This window comes from Brienomyrus brachyistius, chromosome 2 (genome assembly GCF_023856365.1).
Source record: "Brienomyrus brachyistius isolate T26 chromosome 2, BBRACH_0.4, whole genome shotgun sequence".
In the NCBI taxonomy this organism is placed as follows: domain Eukaryota; kingdom Metazoa; phylum Chordata; class Actinopteri; order Osteoglossiformes; family Mormyridae; genus Brienomyrus; species Brienomyrus brachyistius.
The window spans coordinates 25,890,467-25,912,786 of NC_064534.1; the positions used below are offsets into that span (position 1 = coordinate 25,890,467).

Here is a 22,320-nt window from a genome sequence, read left to right on the forward strand (position 1 = left end):
GTCAGTGCTGTCACTCTAGCTTCACCCCCCCTTGTGGAATTGGAGTGCTGACATTTCAGGGACTCTGCATGCCTGCGTTCCTACTTCTTTCCCTCCTACTTATGCTGCCATAGCCATATCTGCCGGAGCTTACATATTGCACTCACCTAACTGTTCACACTGCCTCTAGTATCCCCTACACTGAGTAGCAGCACATTTTATTTCCCCTACCACTCCTGGGGTGTGCTGGCTGGAGACCCCAAAATATCACGATATCCTCCCCACCCTGCTGTCTGCAATGCCTCCATTACCTGTGGCGTCAGTCCAGTCTGCTCACCTTTCTGCCTGTGAAGTCTCTCCTGCATGCTCTGCTGCTGTACCACTGCTTGTCCTGCTATTAGAAGCAGCACCAGCACCGACCTGCCATCACCTGCCTGCCCCCCCCCCCCCCCAATGTACTTTTGTACATTGTACTTAAGATCATGTCATTGCTCTGCACAAAATTCAAACACTATATTTCATAGCAAAAATTTTTGTCAAAGGATTCTTGTGTTCCTGAGAATAAACAAATATAAATGTAGGAGGCCACCGCCATGCTTTCATTTTTAAAATGAAGGGGTTTCTGAGAATATCGATTAGGTTCACGATGTAAATGAAATAGTCCATGTTCCATATTTTGCCAAAATCATCAAGGACATCACCTCCTTTTCCTGCTTGATTAATTAATTGTACTTCTTGCATGGTCACGCCTTCTTCAGGTTAAGTGAGATGGGCGTGTCCATGAGGAGGGGAGAACATGCCTAACCTCAAACGCACGTAACTTTTTAAGAGCTTTTTTGACTTAAGCGCTTGATTAAAGAATCGAGCCCTCAGTCTCATTATAGGAAATTTAAATTTAAACAATTTAAACCATCGACCATTGAATATGTTCCTGCAGCCTTACGCTTAAACAAACACACAAATAGGTCAAACCTCTTGTAATTCTGAATTTGGCTTACTTGGCTGCTTTCTCGTTGAGAACATTCAGAAACTGCTGAGCAGGAGCAAGCATCTGGGGTACATGCAGGAGGAGGTCCTTCAGGAGAGTACTGCTCAACTGGGATTGGACAGCGGGAACAAGTGCCCGGAACTCCGCCGCCAATCGTGACAGAGTGCTCGTAATGAGGTAGAACTCCTGAGTGGAACACTGTAACAAAAAGAGCCAACAATAAGCCCAGTAAAAGGGACATGGCATAAATACAGTATGAATGAATGATTCAACATCACAGTGTAGAAATGTATAACTCACTGCCTAATGTAAATATTTATATAAAATACCTGATGTCATAGAAACTTTGCAGCATAAACTCGGTATTCATTAATAATGCCTTGAACAGTGGCTTTCTCATGAAAAAAATGTTTGCGTGTATATAAAAAATGTTTCATGGTGTGATATAATGATTTGTTCACAAACATATAGAAAATGACACTTATTAGTAGTTTAAACTACCATTTAGATTGTTGAACTCTTGTCTCCTGTAAAGGGAAAAGCACATAAATTCTTACCTTCATTAAACTGACTTGATTCCCCCTTTCTATGTAGTACATTCAGATTATGCACTACATGTTTAATTTTACACCGTACTGTAGGATAAACGATGCAATGCATTGTTTTTGTAATCATCACTGCATTGATGGCTATATTATGTGATGTTAAAGGCTTTGTCACGTCTATATACAATTGAAACTTCTTTAACTTTTAATTAATGGAATAGAAAGGACATTTTTGCTTATGATTCCAAAAAAGTCCCCAGTTGCTACTTAATAAAGTGCTGATGCAACAACAAACTACAAATATTAATCAATGACTAAAGGGAACATTTTCTTCTCTTGTGCTGACTAATCCAGCAAGACTAATGTTGAAAAATGAATGCAAACCGAGGTCATTTTTTTATTGTGTTTACTGCTTTATTATCTGCAGAGAAATTTAGCAAACATACAAGCTGGGAATACAGTAAATTCTACAATCAAATATGACTACAGGTTATGAATGCTGACATGACAAGACACTAGCAACATGACCAGAAAGATAGGTACTGGTTAGCACAGGTAAAGTAAAAGTACCATGTGTAGCCAGTTGTGCCACTGATTATTTCAAGATATATCATTGGGCATATATACCTCAGTGAAGGAGAGTTTCACTTCATTTAGTGTTGGTGATGCTCTTTAGAGCAATAGGACACCGAAGCATACAGAAAATAAGCAATGGAAGCTTATTTTGATTATCCATCCATCCATCCATTTTCCAAACCGCTTATCCTACTCGGTCACGGGGGGTCCGGAGCCTATCCCGGAAGCAATGGGCACGAGGTAGGGAACAACCCAGGATGGGGGGGCCAGCCCATCTCAGGGCACACTCACACACCATTCACACACACATGCACTCCTATGGGCAATTTAGCAGCTCCAATTAGCCTCAGCAGGTTTTTGGACTGTGGGGGGAAACCGGAGTACCCGAAGGAAACCCCATGACAACTTGGGGACAACATGCAAACTCCGCACACGTGACCCAGGCGGAGACTCGAACCTGGGTCCCAGAAGTGTGAGGCAACAGTGCTAACCACTGCATCACCATGCCGCCCCCCTTATTTTGATTATCTAAGTATTAAAATAAATAAACCATGACCATACATTTTCCATTATCACCATAATCCAGACTGCTCTTTCCCTCTTCATATGGCTGAATCCTAAATGTAAATTAGTAATGAGGTAAAGAAACACACAGCATAGATTTTTTTAAAAAAGCTAAATGCATACAATAACTAGATGCTGCTGGAATTGCAACAATGTATTCCCCAGACAGCCTTGCGACCCCCGCTCTCCCATTGAATACCAATTCCTTCAACAGCCCCTACCCCCACCACGTTTTGCCCCCCTAAACACTCCTCCCACCTTTCAAAAAAACTTTAAAAGACCAACTTTGTGTGGCTCTCAATGTAATCAGGTTCGCGAGATCTGAATCTGTGACTAGCCCTGACACTTGATCTTGTTACTGCAATAAATTGTCAAATCTTTTTTCAGACACTGTATAGGTGAAGATCTGAAATTCCTCAAATTTTGAAGCAGAGCTGCATATTGATAGCAAAGAAAAGAGCATCCTCAGATACTTCATTTTGTCAGCATGATAGTTCGAAAGGTATTTGACCGTTTGTTTTCAAACTTAGCAAATAACATGTATGTGTGAAGATCTGGACCCAATCAAATTTTATGACAAACTATGAGGGCTGAAGTAACACTGTTTAGTGGCAGCAAAGGGAAGTACTACTTCCATCCATTTTCCAAACCACTTATCCTACTGGGTCGCGGGGGGGAAGTACTACTTCAGAAAACATTTGATCTTATGAATATGGTAACTCAAAGAGTATTTGATATTCTTATAGCCTTCGATTTGACGTTATTACCACTTCAGAAAAAAACATATGTATAGCAAAGATTTTTTGTCACAATCCTGTGAAACTTATTGGTAGCAGTTAGGCCTGCATAATGTGCAACATTAATATCAACACTGCATGTAATGCACATGCAACTGTTACAGCAAGGATTGCGTTAGTCAACTAAATTGAGATTAGGCTTGGGTGATATCTAGTTTGTCATAGCATCATACTGTCCAAACATTATACTACGATAAATGGCATTTTGACAGTATTTTCAAAAGGAGTGCTGGTATACTGAAAACTTGGCAATGAAATTTGCTGAGCTGCGGGGTAGGGTGGATATTTCCTCACAATAACATTTGCCGACTGGGGGGGAGTATTGCGTAAGTAGATGATTATTCTGGGATAGATGGGTTTATTTGTTTTAGGAAGAGTGTCTTTATTTAAAAAAATGTAATTAAAATAAAAGATGGTGTTCTTGGTGTTGGTGCATTTGGGGAAGGGCTTATTTGGGGGGACATTACCGGTCGGAAATCTACCGACTGGGAACCACCCCCCACACAATTTTTTCTACAAAAATATTTTCAAACTTTTCAAGTACAAATGAATGTTTTATACTTCAGTCATTAACTGTGCACATAAATACAAACAAAAAATATGGTTGTGTTGCTATCTGTTGTATCAATGGTATCATTACAAAGTTTGCATATTATAGTAGATTGATCCAGGCAAGTACAAAACATTTCCACACAACTGACGTAGAATTTTTTAGAACCAATTCTTCCTCATCAGCCATGCCATACATTACATTCTTTCGAATGCATAGCCAACCTGTCTATTGGGTTTACCAGATAACACTGGTGCAATATTTTTAGCAGTCCGATCATATATAAAATTCAACATCTAGTCACTAAGTTGACATCCTTTGGAGCCTTTACAGACAGCAATACAATGTCTGAAAATTGGTCTACTTCACATTGGTTTGTTTTGTTGTAGTACTGTTTCATCCTGGGGGACGTGAAACCCACAATATTTAAATCGGCTTCATTCATCTCCCCTAATAATTAATAAGTATTTAAATTATTACGGTGTTCCCCCAATCTTAAATTCTCTCCTACACAATTGGCCATCAATAACTCCACACAAATGGAATCCTGATGGAGACTCGAAGCCAGGTTCCAGAGGTGTAAGACAACAGTACTAACCACTGGACCACTGAGCCGTCCAACAGATTAAATTCATTTACATTATTTCTTATGGGGAAATTCAACTTGGAACTCGATCAAATCGCAACCCGACCAGCCTTCTGGAACAAATTAAGTTTGTGTTCCAAGGTATCACTGAAGTGTTAAGTAGAGGATTTGTAACTTGGCATTCATTGGAAGCTCAGCCTAGCCACTTTTATGCCTAGTCGACTCCATGACAGCACGATGCTTGCAATGTGCTATTTGCCTCACTTGTATGTTGTTTTGGACAAAAATGTCTGTTAAATAAAAGTAAAAATAAATATAGTGCTGTACTGCGATTCTTGCAATAACTCAAATGTGCATTTCGGATGCAAACGTAACCAGTTACGATAAAATATCATATCGGCCACCATTTATTTATATCACCACATATTTTTGTTTTATTAGAGTTCATTTAAGCCATATTTAATGAATGAAAGCAGGCATGGAACTATACAGCATGTATTCTAAGCTCTGCTGTAGCTTAGATTGAACTAATGGTAAAGGTTCCTCCAAGCATTCCTCTGACTGACTGAAATACCTTCTTGTGGTAAATGCTGCAGATGCCTCTCTCTAGGTCAGGCAGTCGCTTCAGGAGGGCTTGGACATTGAGGAGCACGCTGGAATCGGAAGACAGGATCTCAGCCACAGCCTCCTGACGTTCCCGGATTTCTCTGAGCAAAGAAAGTTAACAATAAGCACTTAGTTACAATAAGTCTTTACACTGGATAACACATGCTTACCATTGTATCGGGTGTGATTGGTTATGTGCTATATTTTGACAGGATCCAAAAAATTATTTGAACATGTAGCTGCGTAATCTTTCTGTAATTATGCAAATTCTATGAAGTTTCTATAAAGGTAAAGCTGTAGCATAAACACAAATTCTGCAATGAAAGTCCCTAGTCTGCATTCAAAGAAAACAGCTGAGAAACTCCTTACTCTATTTCCAAAATTGATCAGAAAACTTTACCTGGACAATGCCAAGCTAATGTCATATCAACTGCTCAACTAAGGTCCTAGAAAGCCTGACAATTTTTCTTTATACACACACAGTGACAACATGAAAAGCAGGGGCCTCCCAAAGAGGGAATGGCTGATGTGTCGAGGATAGAAGACAAATCTGACTACAGCACATATCTAATGAGGCTAAAAATGTTGTAACTCTAGGCAAATGATTCTGATACAGAAAAGAGATTAAATAAATCTTACTCCAGTTACTATAGTGGGACAGCATCCAGCTCAGCCGGCAGATTCAGCGACAGCCTGCCAAAATCAGTTCCAGCAAAGATATGGCAGATCCAACCTGGGTTTTTTGTAGTTATGCTCTACCTGGGATCTGCTTACACAGAGGATGCTGCGGTAAGAGCCATCAGCCGCTCACACTTACGCTGTGGACTTCAGAGGCTGGGTCACCCATTTCTTGAGCAATCTCTTCCCGAATGGTGTCTGGGTGTGATCCAGCACCCACAACAGGCTCCCCCTGATCCTACCATCAGTCTGCGCAGTCAAGAAAAAGAACATGAACGCTGACCATCAATGCATGAAGAAACATACAACCATACAACCCCAGTGAAACCACCTATACATGCTGGCAGAAAAATTCACAAAAAAATATTCACGAATTCTATTGATTCATTGATTCTCAAGAATGGCACAATGAATGAGACATTTTTCCCACTGGTCATAAAGTAGTGCAATCAGTCCCTGGGAAATGGGGGATGTATGTTACACGTGACTCATATTCCTCATGAGTGAAGAGTCTGGCCACTTCGTGGTCTGAAGGCCCTGTGTTACCTGGTTGCACAGAACTTCCAGGTTCCTCATGGTGGAAGCACTAAGCATCATACAGTCATCTGCACAGGAAAGCCTCCGGAAAGAGCTACAATATGGCGTAGAGGGTGGGGGGTGCATAAGCATCAGCGAAAAGCACAGTCAAATCCACACACACAGATACAAAAGGTTTACATCATCTCAAAACCAGTATGCCGGTCCTCCATGCTCTAATCTCTTTGCATTCTCATAAGTAATATGATATAATAAAAAGTGCTGGTATTAAGGATAAACGTAAAAAAAAAAAATTCAATCAAAAATTGTCTGTCACAGACAATTCAGTTCTTACATTAAGGCATTTCAGTTTTAAATCACCGTAACACCCCTTCGATCCCATAACCTTTCTCCAGATTCAAAAGGGAAAATAGGAACCATGCTGACTGCAAGGTCAATCCATCCATTGATGACCAGAGACGATAAACCTTAAATTGTGGCTTTTCACAGATAATCGACGGAGAAATTGAACTCCTAACACAGCCAGGAAGCCTAATGCAGCAGAACGCTATCAGCTCAATGCCAGTGCCTTCCTCTACAGGCCTTCGCCCCCCATGAAATGCTGTTTTAATAATACATTTCCAAACAGCCAGCTTGTTCAGCTTGTACGGTGCTACATGTCAGAAAAGTCACAATGGAAGCCCAAAGGAAACAGAACAATAAAAATACATTTTTTCAGCAGTCTGCTTGGTGCAAACTGATTTCTTTTTTTAAATACTAGTCGTAAAACAGCTCCTGGTGCTCTACTGAAAATATAGTACAGTAACTCAAAGCACATGTTCAGGAACCACATCTTTCTTATGACGACCAAGGTTGTCAGGAGAAGCAACACAGTTAGAGTTCAGACTTTTGCGTGAAAGGAGACTAGCTGCCCCCTGTGCTGTATGCACTGACCTGCGAGGTAACAGTATTTCTCTAGCCGAAAGCCCATATAGTTTTCACCCTGTTAAGGCATGTGTATGTGCATGCAAGTCTAGGCAGTGAATAGACGGGTGGCTCCCTCTGCAACCAGTACACACTGTTCTGGGTCCCTCGCAATATACCAGCACTCAGCAACATGACTAATCACAGAAATTCACTGGTGCTTTGCCTTTGGCATCCGAGTCCTGATGCTATCTGCAGCTAGCAGACAGACCACCACTGTCCCATTCACTGGAAACCAAATCATCCAGTGAAGTGTCGCAAACCATCCCTTTAATGCCTTTGCGAAAGTGAGCCCATGCTGAGTAAGTTATATAATTAATAAGCCGTGCTGAAGAATCAGTAATGTACAGTACCTGGCAGAGAGCAGTACTCTTTCCAGGTTAAACTCAGTCAGGTACTGGATCACTGGGCCAAGGCAACAGATCACGGGAGTTTCCATGCCAATCACACTGGAAAAAGACTGGGATTCTGCATAAGGTACAGAAACAGGTAGGTAAAGAAATGGATAAATACTTTACATGAGAGTACTGGCACTTGTCACCACGAGGAAATATTCACCCATCCATCCATTTTCTAAACCCACCTGTATATAAATGATAATGATTCGGAAAAAAATCCTACATTTTGGAAACACAGGAAAGAAATAAAGAGGGAATTAAAAAAAAAGAGAGAGAAGAATTAGGATTTGTAACAGAACACAAAAGGTTTAATGCGCTAGGAAAAGAGAAAAAGGGTGGGGTGACATTCCGGGCATTCAGACAGCCTCGCATCAGCTTCCTCCACAGCTCCCTCAGCTTCCCCATGTAAACGCTCAGGCTGCGTCACACACCCCATGCCACACCACACAAAAGCCCAGAACAATGCCATCACACCACATCAGACAAGGACAGCTGATAAAAATCTCAAGGCAAAACGAGCACGAAAACGTATACTTCCTATGAAGCGAAAGCAGAAAAAGGCTGGAATATGACAAAAGAGTCTGATATTAAAGGAAATAATATGATGTATCGCTATGTCAGTAGAGGTCTCAAAAAAAACCCTTTTACGTTAAAATTACATCATGGTAACTTCCTTTACTATCCTATCTCTCTCTCTCTCTCTCTCTCTCTCTCTCTCCTCAAGTAACGAACTAGCATCTACTATTCAACGCTCTGTACTTTAACGAAGAACTGTTTTAGGTCAGATTAGTTTAGAAAACAGTTACAATTTCTCTGATCAATATTTTCAATATTGTTGATCTTCGTTTGCTTCTCAACACATTAAAAACATAATTTCTATACTACAACACGAACACACAGTACTGTACACAGTCCCCTACCAGATTCCTTGATAGTGCTCCACGGTATGACCAAATATGCATTGAAAGTTACAAATAAAATATTAATCATGCTACTTTCAAGAGTCTTTCTCTTCATTACTTAAGGAGCCCCAGGAAAACATGCAAGGCATGGTTCATGGAAACGGAAATGCAGATGCTCTTACTGTAGGTGGCTGAATTCTGACACATTCCCCTAGACCTCAGTGTCTGAATATGGGACAGGATTCGCTCAATGCTGCATGACTAACTGTCTAATTGGTTCTAAAGGAATCGCTACCTTTCCTTCTTTCTCAGCACTTATAAACAGATCCACAAAAAGCATAAGCAGCAGCGGTAGCTCACCATGCTGAAGGTTAGGTTAAGCCACCCATACAAAAATAACCAAGGGAGGTAAGTATAGAAGTTTATGTAGAAATATAATGTTGTTTACAGTCATTTCTATATTCAAACACTATCATGGGGTATAGATTAATTTTCACATTCATTTGTGCAATTTAATCAACACAAACTCCAGTTATGAAGACACTGAAATTAATTACTAGACACTAATTATCCACCCACCCAAAACATTTTAAATAAACTGTAAACACTAGCTGACCCCTCTCCCAACTGAAACACACGTTGTCATGTTTTCATACGAAAATCACCAAAACAAAAAAATAATGATTAAAGTCAGTGACCCACCTTCATTTATCTCTGATTCTTGACAAGACGAGTTTGAGTAAAAATCTGTAATAGTCTGCAGGGCACTGGAGAACTCAAACTGGGAGCAATCTCGCCTTTCGATACGAATTCGGTCATCAGCCTGTACACTGGAACATGAAATATCGCATATGTTAAAATCATTGTTTTACATGTGATTTCAAATATGATTTCAACTTTATAAAGTGATAAATTGCCCGTCAGTTTTTTTTTTTTTTTTTTTGTAAAAAAGGCACAAGGAATGACCTATAATTTATTTAGATTGAAAATTAAGTTTTGAAAGCATTTTTTCAAGACGTAATGTTAAGGAGGACAAAACACAGTCAACAAACAGGATACAGTCATTGCTTCTGGGAAACAATATAGGCACAAATACAGGTACACCATGAACCAATGGGAGGCAGATGAGCAGCAGGGTCTGGATTATCTTTCAACCCCACACTAATCACCTTGCTGAGATTTTAACAGTGTCAACAACCGCATTTTGAACCATGAGGGGAAATGGAGCTTGCTGGGAAAAATAGGTGTTCATGTGCCAGGTAAAAGCCCTGAAAGGTACTCCATGCTGTTTAATTTTTTTCTATTAAGAATTAATTTTGGGCTATTTTGAGTTCGCCTTTCTTCAAGAATCATCATTTCCATTTGGTATTTTAATTATTGAGTAATAAAGCTCTTCTGCTGGGCTGAACCTGCTGCCCTGTGCCTTTATCCCACAAGCATATTTCAAATGCAGATTCAATTACAATCAGTCACTATTATTTCTAAAATAAACATATTCTAAAGAACTGCAGTTAGTTTACATTTAATCTTAGATGCAGTCAATGTGTATCACCTGCATGACCAGAGACTGGTTTGTTAACAGTATTTTCTTGCACTTCATACATATCCGATCATAATAGCATTTGAATAAAAGATGCCTCTTTCATTACTGTTTCATTAAATGAACGTTATTCATCAACCTTATTCATTGTTTTCATTCATTCAATCCGAGTCCAAAAACTGAAACTGCACTTATTGCTTTTCCTAATCCAAACCAGACTGTACCATGTGCTAAAATTCCCGATCATGCTTTAGACTTACAATTAAAGAGGATGCAAGAACAACAAATCTATTCCTTATGGTAAAATGTTCTTGCAAAATAGAGCCAGACGCTAATTATTGGACTGATATTCCATCCGTCCGTCCCTTCCCCCTCCAAAGCATTTATGTACTGAGGCTTGTGGAGGATTGGAGTCGATCCCAGACCTCATGGGACACAAGGCAGGGGTACACCCTGGACAGGACGGGATAACTTAACTAAACAACCAAAACACTGTCTAGGAAAATGTTTTCAAAATAAGTAAACAATCACAATATTTAAAATGACAAAATCCAGCATACAGCACCCTCATGCAGTATGCGCAAGCAGGTGAAATTATTTTAATTCTTCCCCCATGACATCCAAATACAAAATAAAGCCATTTTCCTACGATTCTCCCCCCTAAGCTACAGAAAATATTTCTTTAAATTGCAGATGTACAGCATCTAGGTCACTCTTTGTAAGACGATCATGAATCCCAAATCTTCAGTTATTCAATTATTATTATAAAAACCACTGCAACTTAAGAAAATAAAAAGGAAAGGAAAAATATGTCATTCTCATTTTTCTTGTGTGAAAACTGGAAATGTCTGTAGTTGCAGTCAATATCCTACTCTTTGTAGATGCATAAAAAACTGATCCACAGAAACGATCCCGTTAGATATATTTTTATATCATGTGTTGACAGTAAGTATACTGCTTACCATTTTTTAAAGCAATTGTTAGTAGATTAGTAACATTCATTGTTGGGCTTTACATCAAGAAGACACACTGAGCAGCAATGAATGACTGCCTGGGAAAGAGCCAGAGTGCTGAATTATTACAAAGAACCTGCATTAAATATGACCTACCAACCTCCCCCATCCCTTCCGTTCAGCCATCTATCAATCCCGTTGGTGTTACAGATACCATTTACTGCATATTTTATTTCAATTTTGAATTTAAATATCTATTTTTATTTAATACGTCTAATAAAAAATAATACAGAATATTGAATATACTAAACATTATGAGTAGACACTGATGTTAGATAAGCAAGTAAACATGAAATTATTTCCCTCAATGGAAGAAACATCTCCCAGATGCACTGGGACACATCTTCAGTGATGTATCCTGAGGTCATCGGGTGTTTCGTGTCTCACAACACCATACAACCTCGTCCAGGCGACTCAGCCAGAGTTGATCAGGCCCCAACTTGCGTCCCAGCAACCATCCACGGATCAGCCCTCTTCAACTAAAGCCACCTTGTGGTTTTCTCTGCGGTTTCACTTGCGGCTTGATTGGCCCTCTTCTTGGCCGCTGTATGAGAACTCTGCAGAGTGATCGTCCTGCAAACCCTCTACCGCCGACTTCTATGGGTTCACAGAGTGCCCTCCAGCCACGATCCCTCCATTCCTCCACTAGTTCCTGGTACTTGGTGCGCTTTTCCTCTCATTGGCTTCCTCGATTCCTCTTCCCAGGCCACTGTCAGCTCCAGCATGATCAGTTGTTTTGAAGCCTCAGAGGTAATGATCATATCTGGCCGGAGTGATGTGGTGACACTGTGCTGTGGGAACTTCAGCTGCTTTTCCCAGGTCAACCTGCAGCTGCCAGTTGCAAGCAGAGCGGAGGAGACCTGTTTTTACCGTTTCCTGTGCCTATGACTCTCCAGCTCTGACAAAGGTAACTGCCTTCTTAGGGGCACGGTGGTATTTGCTAGTGTTGATGGCTGAGACCAAGCTCTCAGCAGCTGCCTTGATTAGCTGGTAATGGCGCCAGCGAGAGCGGCCATCTGCGAGAGCCTTTGGGCAGCTACTAAGGAGATGTTCTAGAAAGCCACTTCCTGAGCAAAGTGGGCAGCAAGGGGTGTCACTCTTCTCCCAGACGTGCAGGGTTGCTGGGCTTGGTAGGGCATCTGCCTGCACCAGGAAACAGAGGCGAAAAAAGTCTACTGCATGCTATTTGACCAGGCAATCCTTCGCTGTAGGATGTTCTCCCACCTTGTCCACACTCCCAGTTCTTGGAGTCCTACTGCCCTACTCACTCGTTCTTCCTCCACACTTGCTCGAACCTCTTCCTGGAGTAGTTGGTGTCGCTCCTTACCCTTGCCGAGCTGGGTCTTTGGGAAGTAACCCAAACCAGCTCTGCCTGTTGCCAAGGTGCCCACCAGAGTCTTTTGTCTCAGGTGTGACTCTGCCTCTTCCACAGCCTTCTCTACTCTCCATTTCCTCCCCGTCCTCACCTCAATGTTGGCTGATGACACCTTACAGTCCCTAGAGTCCCTGTACTGTAGGGCTTCTTGTGTGCATGCCACCATGAATTCTTCAGTAAGGCCACTAAATGGTAGCTGGAGGGTATTGCTTGACCCAAACAGTGCTGCACTAGTAAGGCTGCGTGGAAGTCTCAGCCATTTCCGAAGACAGCCACTCATCTTCCTCTCAAAGGACTCACCTGTTGAAAAAGGGACTGCATAAACCAGCAAGGGCCACAGTACTCGGGACAGGATAGAGTGCAGGTAGACCCAGGCTTTAAATCTACCCAGCAGACCAGACCTATCAACTTTAATAAGAACTAATATTTATTAATTATAAATGGTCAACAAAATACTTCAACTGTGAGCCTCCAGGAATCCCACCCTTCTGGATTACTAATTAAATAATTCTAGAAAATCTTGGTATACCAGAGGACCTAACGCTGGTCCACGTAATCACCTGGCAGTTTTTTCAGTTACATAATTATTATATATCCATTTTCAAAGGTACTGTATACTAATATAGTACAATTAAACACCTTCCTGAAGTGTGACCACTACGACATTGTCAGGTTCAAAATGCATAACTGCATCATTTATCTAGCAGTAACCCCAAAAGTAGTAATTACGAGATAGCATCAAGAGTAGACAATCCCATTGCCTGGAGACTCAGCAAGCCTCTTTCCTTAAAACAGAGCATATTCTATTAAAGCCACAATTTTAATACAGTCTTAATGTTACACATTTAACTGAAAGCTAAATTGTCAATTTCCGCAAAAATAACCGATTATATGCTTTCAGCATACTGTATGAACTCACAGTTGAAGTATTTTGTTGACCATTTATAATTAATAAATAATTCATAATTAATATACAATTCAGTACTTGTTCCTATCTCTAATTCTGACTGATAAACATAATTTCCAAAATAAAAACTCTGAATAAATATGCTAACAATAACAACACTAATGCATAACTCATTATTTCCTACTTACGGAATAATTGTCTGAAATGCAGTAATTCCCATGTGTCCCAAGCAAATGGAATTAAATGAGTTGAATATATTCGCAACCTAATTTGAAACCTACGTTATAAAGACGTATTTGTTTGGAAATGGTTATAAAAAGCTCTTAAGGATTTACATTATATTTTCTTACCACAGGAAATATACATATACCCGTAAGATTATATACCTACAGTACATTTAAGCTTAAAAATTTTGCAATTTCTCTGTAAATATTCTTCCACAGTAATGCAGACAAACTATTTAACAGTAAGACCTCCATAAGGTACCATGATTATGTAGCCAGTAGTTCAGACAAACCATAGCATGTAACAAAAAGGCATTATATACCTAAGGCACTGAACAGCAGAAAATAGATGCAAGAGGAAGTGAAAATGCATGAAAATAACAAAACAGTAAATAAAAGAGAAACAAAGGGTGAATTATCAGTAAACCAAAGAATCTTTTTTTTCCTAATTATTTAATTCTCAGTTGTTCCTGTGAAATCCATCAGTATACAAGATAAGACGGTTCTTTTTGGAGCCGGCATTCTCAGGCAGAATGGAGGCGACATATCCAGGCCCCTCCGCAGCACACAGCATGCACTCACTGGCACACATGCACATCCGTACATCTCCTGCGTCAGCACTTCTCATGGCGATGACCTACTTCTCCCATGGCCACACACACACAGCCAGGTGGTTCATCTTTATTACACCAGCAGGGTGCAGATCGAAGTGCGTTCAGTGCCCAAGCATCAGCATGAAAAGGATCAGAGGGCAGCATTAAACCCTGTCAGATTCACCCTCTTTCACTTGCAGTACTAATTACTTTGACCAGAAAACAGCGGCCCTTGGGAAGTCTCCTATCTTGTTATATTTCTGTTAAAGTCCTCGCAGTCCGCACTCAGCCAAACGATTTTTCCTGAAATTGACAAAACTGCATCCTGTGACTTTTACAATTTCAGCAACACATGCATTTTCATTTATCCAGAATCTTCTGCACACTGGCCCAGTTAAACACGTGCCTTTGAAAGCTACGGCTGGCATAATTAACTAGTGAGCTTAACTTGCTGGCTGCCTCGGTATTGCAATTCTTTACAATCTCCGTGCTGCTTTCTCTTTCGACTGTTTCTACATGCCACTAAACAGACCGAATCACCCAATGGTCCCTCTGTTATCACCTCGTCCAACTTAAGTCATACCATTTTAATGACCGAGGTCTGACTAAGAGTGCTGACAAATCCTGCATGCATAAAGTTAATTTCTGGAAAAAAAGTATTTTATTACTATCATAAAACTTATACATTTTTAACACCAAATCCAGTACCTGTTCTTGGATACATAGTTTCTTCACTTTGTTTAACCTTTTGTCATTTGAGTACAACTTTATCAATGACCATCACTTTCAGAAACAATGCTTGTAACTTAGAGAAACTAAAAACCAGCAATCGCTTATTGTAAGTCTTCCCTCCAGAATTGGAGGTTTGAAGCTCTCTCCCAGTGTCCTCTGGGTACTTCGATCTGCACCCGCCGTCCAATGATATTAGACTAAGGTGAGTAGTTACATTTCCCATTATGTCTGACTGATGTGTGCCCCCCATGATGGGTGTACTTACTCCATATGCTTACTATTCTATTCAATTCAATTTTATTTATATAGCGCTTTTAACAACAGTCATTGTCACAAAGCACTTTACATTTAACCGGCCAGAACTCCACCAAGCAAGCCTGAGGCGACAGTGGCAAGGAAAAACCTCCTCTAGCAGGAAGAAACCTTGAGGGGAACATAGACTCGGAAGGGGACCCCATCCTCCTCTGGGCGACCGGGGAGCATGAAACTGCATTTATACTGAGATTCATTAGAGTTCATATAGTTATGAAGTCCCAGTTGGTTTTATGTTGTTCTCTCCAGGAGTCCAAGGAGTCACTAAGATGATCCTGTTTAGGATAAACTGTCCAAATATGAGTGAATAATCACTGAAGTGTGCTGTTAATATAAAAAAAGAAAATAACCTGTAGAAAACTACAAAATTGATTTTAGAAAATCAAATGGCTTCTTGTGTTTAAACCCCTGGCCAACAGCCAAAGCACTAAAATGAAACGGAAATTAAACAATCACTCCCAAACAAAACAAGAAGCAGTAAGCTGCAGTTAATTAAAGCAACCTCCAAACACTCTGGGGGCCAACAGCTGGGAAGGGTTTGGCAGCACATTAACACTCTCTTGGAATTAGCCCCCGGAGATTCAGACTCCTCTCTGAGCCAATCGACATCAGAACTGTCTGCTCAATTCAGTTTAAGAAGAGCTTCGTAAAACTCCCTGGGTACCGCCTGTGGGAATTCTAAAGAGCATCACTGTTAGTACCCTACCTTTCTTATTTGCTAACAAAAAAAAAAAAGTACTGAACTTGCCTATCTACAAAGCAATGCTAAACAAAGAGAAAGCCACTGATAAAGGAAGCAGAGATGCTAACCTCTTCCATTAGCACAGACCCTAGTCCCTGCCATTTCAATTTCTGTCCTTCAGTCCTTTTCCATCATGAACCTTTTTGAATGCTAAACACTTTTTTCCCTCCTAATCACACAGTCAATTCCTTTTCAGCTCACGCTTGCCTCCCCCAAACAGAGCAACGCAATTACCAGCCATTCAGCATTCAGCAAAAAATATACTTCGGGGAAGTCTTATCTAAGTCAGAGCAGAAATGCTTCACAAGCAATGTTTTATTTTTTTTATCGGATTAATGCATTTTGATCATAAAACTGTCTGTAGCACTTTTCTGCACCCCAAGCGGCAGCGTTCATTAAGAGCCACATGAATCTAACGGATGCTTCCGCAACAGTCTCTCATCCACAGGTCCTTGAGTCTCCGTCCTTGAGGAAAGCTGTGCACTGTTGCCTTTTGCTGGAGGGGTCTTGCCGGCTTCGTTTCACTCACGCTCAAAGGAAACGCGCCTCGGATGAGGCGTACCCACCCCTAAACACTCAACAACGTAATATGAAAAGGTTTGACGCTGTAGATCTCGTCCTCCTGTGCTAACGCGGAACTGCATCTTCCAGAAGACAAAGCACAGCGTTTCGGTTTCTCTGGGTGGATTAGCGCATTTCACGCAGTCTGTAAAGGCCCAACTATACCAATAATAATTCTACCGTCAGATAAATACAGCTGCAGTTTTATCACCACATGGATTCAATGGAAGTTCCCATAAATAAATAAAATAAATGAATGAATGATTTACACAATAAGCCCAGATTCACCCTTTGACAAAAATGATCTCATTTGCTGATAGGTGCAAGTTCATTTGGCAAAAGGTTTTTCCTGATATTCCCTCACCTAAATGATAATGCATGTGGGGGGGGAAGCATTTTCATTGCTAATTATTTAGAATTCTGCCAATATATTCACCCTGATGGGGTGGAAGACTCAATAAATTTGGATAGAAACCATATGATAATTATAATAAAACAGAAAAGAAATTATATAAATCATATGAGTAACACAAAACACATTTTAAACAATCATAAAAAATGTTCACTGACCTATAGGTTTTTACAGGGATTTTCTGCAGAATTTGACTTGGTTTCCTGAGCATTTATTAAGACATATAAACATAAATCTTGTAGGATCTTACTACAGATGTTACTGATCCCTATTTGTCCAAATGAATCACATTTTGACATTAGGTTTCATAACATTACTGGTTAAGGAAAGCAACAACCACTATCGCAAAACATAAAATCATCTGCACCAATAGCATTTATATATAAACTTGTATGCCTGACATTCCACAAAAGAAAAAGGTTGCCAACCACTGACATCTAGTGGTTTGCATGTGTTCATTTTCAGCAGAGCATAAAATCTGCCAAAATCTATATAGCTTCTTCTGCAAGACTTACTCTACATGTACTTATATTTCAATATGTTTGCTACATTCACCATACTTTTTTATCTTTTTTTTAGCATGTGGCCTTCTAGGGAAGTCAGGAAATGAATCTCTACAGAGAACACACAATTCAAAGCAAGATTTTACGTCACAGACTAGTTCCATTGTTATAAAGGTAAAGTTAATTTATTGCGAGAGATGCCTTTATTTACTGAATGAGAGGTTTTTCAAGAACGCATTAGTCATGTAGTATACTATACTGACTGCATATAGTATTTTCAAAGGTTTATCATGAGACAGGCCCCCCCAGAGAAATGTCCTGGTTCTAATTATAAATTCCACAAATCTCACAGTATTTTTTTGTGCTGAACGCAAATATCTAATCAAAACTTCCATATCACACAAGGATTTTGAGTGATACACAATTAACCTCTATGGTATGGAGGAAGAGATTCATGTAAGAGGTAGTGCCACGCCCCCTCCTCGTGTGTGCCACACCCCCCGATTATCCACGTGTGCTTCCCCAATTGTGCCCAGCTGTATCCTGTTGTTTTGCCCTGTCTTCTCTATATCAGTCCACGTCTTGTCCTGCCGTTTGTCTGTCATTGATGTTAGTATCGTTGCGATGTCCCGTTCTCCCCGTAGCCGTCTTCCCCTTAATAAAACCCCAGTTTTCCCCGTATTCTGCCTGCCTGTCTCGTCCTTCCCTGCCTCCTTCCTGCCAGCCTGCCCGTCCGCAACTACGATACCTGACAGGTATAAGTCTGATTTTCTGCTGTACTTGGCCTCAGGAACATCCCTCAGGGTCCAGCAGAAGTCAGCAAGTATACTGGGACTCTACTTGCCTTGATAATGTTTTTCTATATCAGGAATGTCCTAATGACATAATCCAATTGGATTATAGTCTGTAAACTCTGCCAAAACAGACTTACAGTCCTTTGCGCCCTTCTGCAAAGTCTTAAAAAATATTCATAAATAGAAACAAAATCACTTTCCTAAATTAAATATCAATATCCATATATTCTTAATCAGAAATTATATCTATCAAAAAACAGCCAAAAAATAATGCAACTCAAAAACTATGGGTGACAGCAAAATTCTGAAATCAGCATAAGAAACTACATCAGACACCCCGTAGTTGTTCTGTGACAAAATCTTTGTTGACCAGTGTAATCAAAAGAAATATATTAAATAACTGAATTTCGGTAGAAGGCTCCTTTAAGTATTTCTTTTTAAGAGAGTATGGATGTGACACACGTTTTTGAACTGCTTTTCATTCTTAGAAACATGCTATCTTTAGGAGTGTCTTTGGCTTACCTGGCCGATGCAATTCCCCACAGCAAACGCTCTGTCTCTTCAGAGACGTCAGTAGGTAGTAGGACCTCCACGGGCTGGACACGCATCACGCGGCTTTCCAGTTCCGCACGGGAGGGCCCGTCAGGGAAACAGTCCAGCATCACATCTCCTGTGCAGGGTTGCACTGCCTGGACCAAATACAAGACCACAGACATTCAGTAATCTTCATCTCTCTATCCTTACTGACTCATCTTTGTCAGAGCAAAAAAAAAAACTAAATCATTGGTAAATGATAATTTCATTGTTCAATCAATTATAATTCTAAGTGTTCATGCAGAGAAGTGTCAACAGTTGATTCATCTAATAAGCATAACAACAGGAACACCATTAAACCAAACTAAACAAAACAAATAATTCTGTCTTTTTTTCCCCCAATCATATACTGAACTGAGCCGCTAGGAAACATGACAGAGCCCTTGTGAAAATACTTGGTAAGGACCTCATACAAGGTTACAGAAATAAACAAACAAACGTGCAACGAATGAATTCAGATGAAACACGATGAACACAATGGCTTAGTCGCATGTGGAGAACGAGTCCGTACCACAAGCCCCACTGTCAACTCCTTCTTCAGACTGTCCCAGCTCTCACTCACACACATCAGGTAGCTGTTAGGGGTATCGACCACATCTGCAGCTTCCTCCAGGTCTCCTGGCTTCAGCAGTGGGTTCATATCTGTGTTTATAACTGTCAAGGACTATGGTCTACACCAAACACAGCAGCAACAGCAACCGATGGGGATCTCAGACTCCCTAATTATGACATAGTGACATAACCTCAGACTTCCCTCCTGTAACTGCTTTCTTAGCGTAGGATTAGGATGCTCAACTCATGCATTACGAGTAACTATACAATGTAAAAGAGGAAAACATACAATTGTTTATTGAAAAACAACTTATAACAGATTTAATAGTGCTCTAGTGGTATTTAAATGTTTGATCTCACATCAACATCTCCTTCTGGAAGATGCTTTGAAAATAAATTGTTCAGAGGATACCTTCCCCAACCAGGGTGGACTTGGTGTAGAGGGCGCTGAGCTGGCGTGTGAACAGGCAGCTCCTGTTAGCCCCCGAGGCCTTCAGTGCAGTGGTCTCTGTCTGCTTCACCACGCCCACCTGTGCTTGGGACACCGTGGGTACCTCTGTCTCAAATAATGGATTCTTTAATAGCCACAAAATTACACACAAACCCAATCCGTCAACCATCATGAAAGTCAAGTTCAGATGGAGAGCAACAGTGAACAAGGCAGAAAACAAGTATAACTGAATAAATGTATAACGCAAGTTAGAAAAGTACCCCTAACAATTTTATGTAAAAATTAGCATTAGCATAGGTCAGGTTCTTTAACAGGGACATTGCTGGGCACGAGTGACTGACCTTGTAACCCTGGGAGACCAGACGCCGAACGTGAACAAACAGACGGTGTGTGGGGATACTGGCCGTCATGAAGTTATGATCCATGTGGCAGAAAATGTTCAGTTCCCTTGCTGCAATCTATGACAATGCAAGACATTAAGCAGCATTTATACTTGCCATGCCTAGCAGACGACTGAAAAACAAGGGCCATCTTCAACCACTTTTTTGTAAAATGTCAAGTTCTTGCACTGTTAGTTTATGAAAACACTCTGCACAGAAATACTCAACTTTCTCACCTCTGCATCTTCCCCAAAGAACCTGTACTTATAGCCACATTCAACACACAGGAGGACGTCTTTGTGCTGCTCCTTGATGTCCATGAATTGTTGCTCCAGAGGAGTGTAGATGCTTTTGGTTCTCCTGTTGATGCCACTGCTGTCGCTGGAATTTTTCTGAGCAGTGCTTGTCGCTACGGTACCTCCACTGCTCGAGCTGGCAAAGCGACTCAGGGTAAAGCCCTGTGTTTAATTCCAGACATATACAAAAGAGAAAGAACAAACTGAAACAGTAAAGCAACTGGCAATTAAAAATACTAGAATGCTTCACGCATAACCATTAGACAAACACAAAAAACAACAAAACCACAACAAAATCATGTACTGTGGGAACCAAAAATACAATATTACTACATCCATCCATCCATCCATTTTCCAAACCGCTTATCGTACTGGGTCGGGGGCAGTCCGGAGCCTATCCCGGAAGCAATGGGCACGAGGCAGGGAACAACACAGGATGGGGGGCCAGCCCATCGCAGGGCACACTCACACACCAGTCACTCACACATGCACACCTATGGGCAATTAAGCAACTCCAATCAGCCTCAGCAGGTTTTTGGACTGTGGGGGGAAACCAGAGAACCCGGAGGAAACCCCACGACGACATGGGGAGAACATGCAAACTCAAAGATATTTCACATTAGTTGTGAATAAAATAATCTTTAAAAGCCTCTGGCTTGACTTTACTGAAAACCACAGTTCCAAAAGGACTGAAACAACTGAAAATTATGTCAAATGAATACAACTGTATAAGACTATTTGGATTCATGGACTAAAACATTTGGAAATTTGCGTGAAACAACGCTCTGGACAAGTGGCATCGGGGTGTGCTGATCATATTTCTTGTTTTGCAAATGTTACTTGTCATTTCAGAAATGCTCTAATGCAATTGAAACAAACGGTAAACTACACTCTGTTACTACTTACTTTCCAAAGGATGGCACTGTAATCATTACAGGTACACAATGGGCCACTTTTAGTTTCCAATATAAAGAATTTCCACCCAGCTGACAAGTCGATAGTTTGTAGTTCCAAGCGATTTGCCTCAGGCTGACTGCAGCATGTGATGCAACCTTCCAATGTGCACAGCTGACATAAATTCAGTGGATGCGGGAAATTACATAGATTGGGCTTTGGAGTGGGCAGTGGGAGCTGATACCAGTCAATTTAAAAATGCCTGGATCAGCCCCGATTCTGAACTTTGATATTGGTAGGGAGCATGACTGTTACTAAGACTTCCTTTGAATATGCTTTATGAATAGTGTGAAACCTGACATTTTCTAATTTGATGTTAGTGTCAAATCTGATGTTCTTACACTGAAAAAGGTGATATTCTTATTATTAGTTCCAAACACTTTTAAGCATTGTATTCAAAATGCACTGGTTCTGAATCTATATATTTTCAGACATCCCTACCTGAGTTTTAGGCGATACACCCAGACTCGTCTCCTGTTCCTCTGGCTTACATCCGACACTGTTAGATGGTCCCTCTGTATGTCCCACGTTATGGCTCTCAGTCCCACTACCTCTCACCATCAGCCGCGGGCTTCTGTTGTCCTCTGCTTCTCCAGGGCACCGGAAGCTTCTGAGCCGGTGCATGGTGGCAGACGACAAACTGCTTCTAGAGTTGACTTGTCCATCACCTTCAGCAAGACAAGATTAAATCATTCATTCACTGGGGCTGTGACTTG

At 40.7% G+C, this 22,320-nt stretch overlaps 1 protein-coding gene across 2 annotated transcripts in view; it reads right to left on the minus strand.

Annotated features, from left to right (window-relative positions):
- msh3 (mutS homolog 3 (E. coli)) overlaps positions 1 to 22,320 on the minus strand; it is a 67,368-nt gene that overhangs the window by 43,744 nt on the left and 1,304 nt on the right. For both annotated transcript variants that reach the window (XR_007384725.1, XM_048991478.1), the window contains exons 3-14: positions 22,046 to 22,272; positions 20,591 to 20,812; positions 20,316 to 20,432; positions 19,936 to 20,053; positions 19,483 to 19,613; positions 18,900 to 19,066; positions 9,372 to 9,499; positions 7,723 to 7,837; positions 6,416 to 6,500; positions 6,009 to 6,118; positions 5,160 to 5,292; positions 978 to 1,165 (exon numbers count right to left, since the gene is read on the minus strand). Coding sequence is in view for 1 of the 2 variants with exons in the window: in XM_048991478.1 (XP_048847435.1) it covers positions 978 to 1,165; positions 5,160 to 5,292; positions 6,009 to 6,118; positions 6,416 to 6,500; positions 7,723 to 7,837; positions 9,372 to 9,499; positions 18,900 to 19,066; positions 19,483 to 19,613; positions 19,936 to 20,053; positions 20,316 to 20,432; positions 20,591 to 20,812; positions 22,046 to 22,272 (1,741 nt within the window). In the remaining variant the exon portion in view is untranslated. The remainder of the gene's footprint in view (positions 1 to 977; positions 1,166 to 5,159; positions 5,293 to 6,008; positions 6,119 to 6,415; positions 6,501 to 7,722; positions 7,838 to 9,371; positions 9,500 to 18,899; positions 19,067 to 19,482; positions 19,614 to 19,935; positions 20,054 to 20,315; positions 20,433 to 20,590; positions 20,813 to 22,045; positions 22,273 to 22,320) is intronic.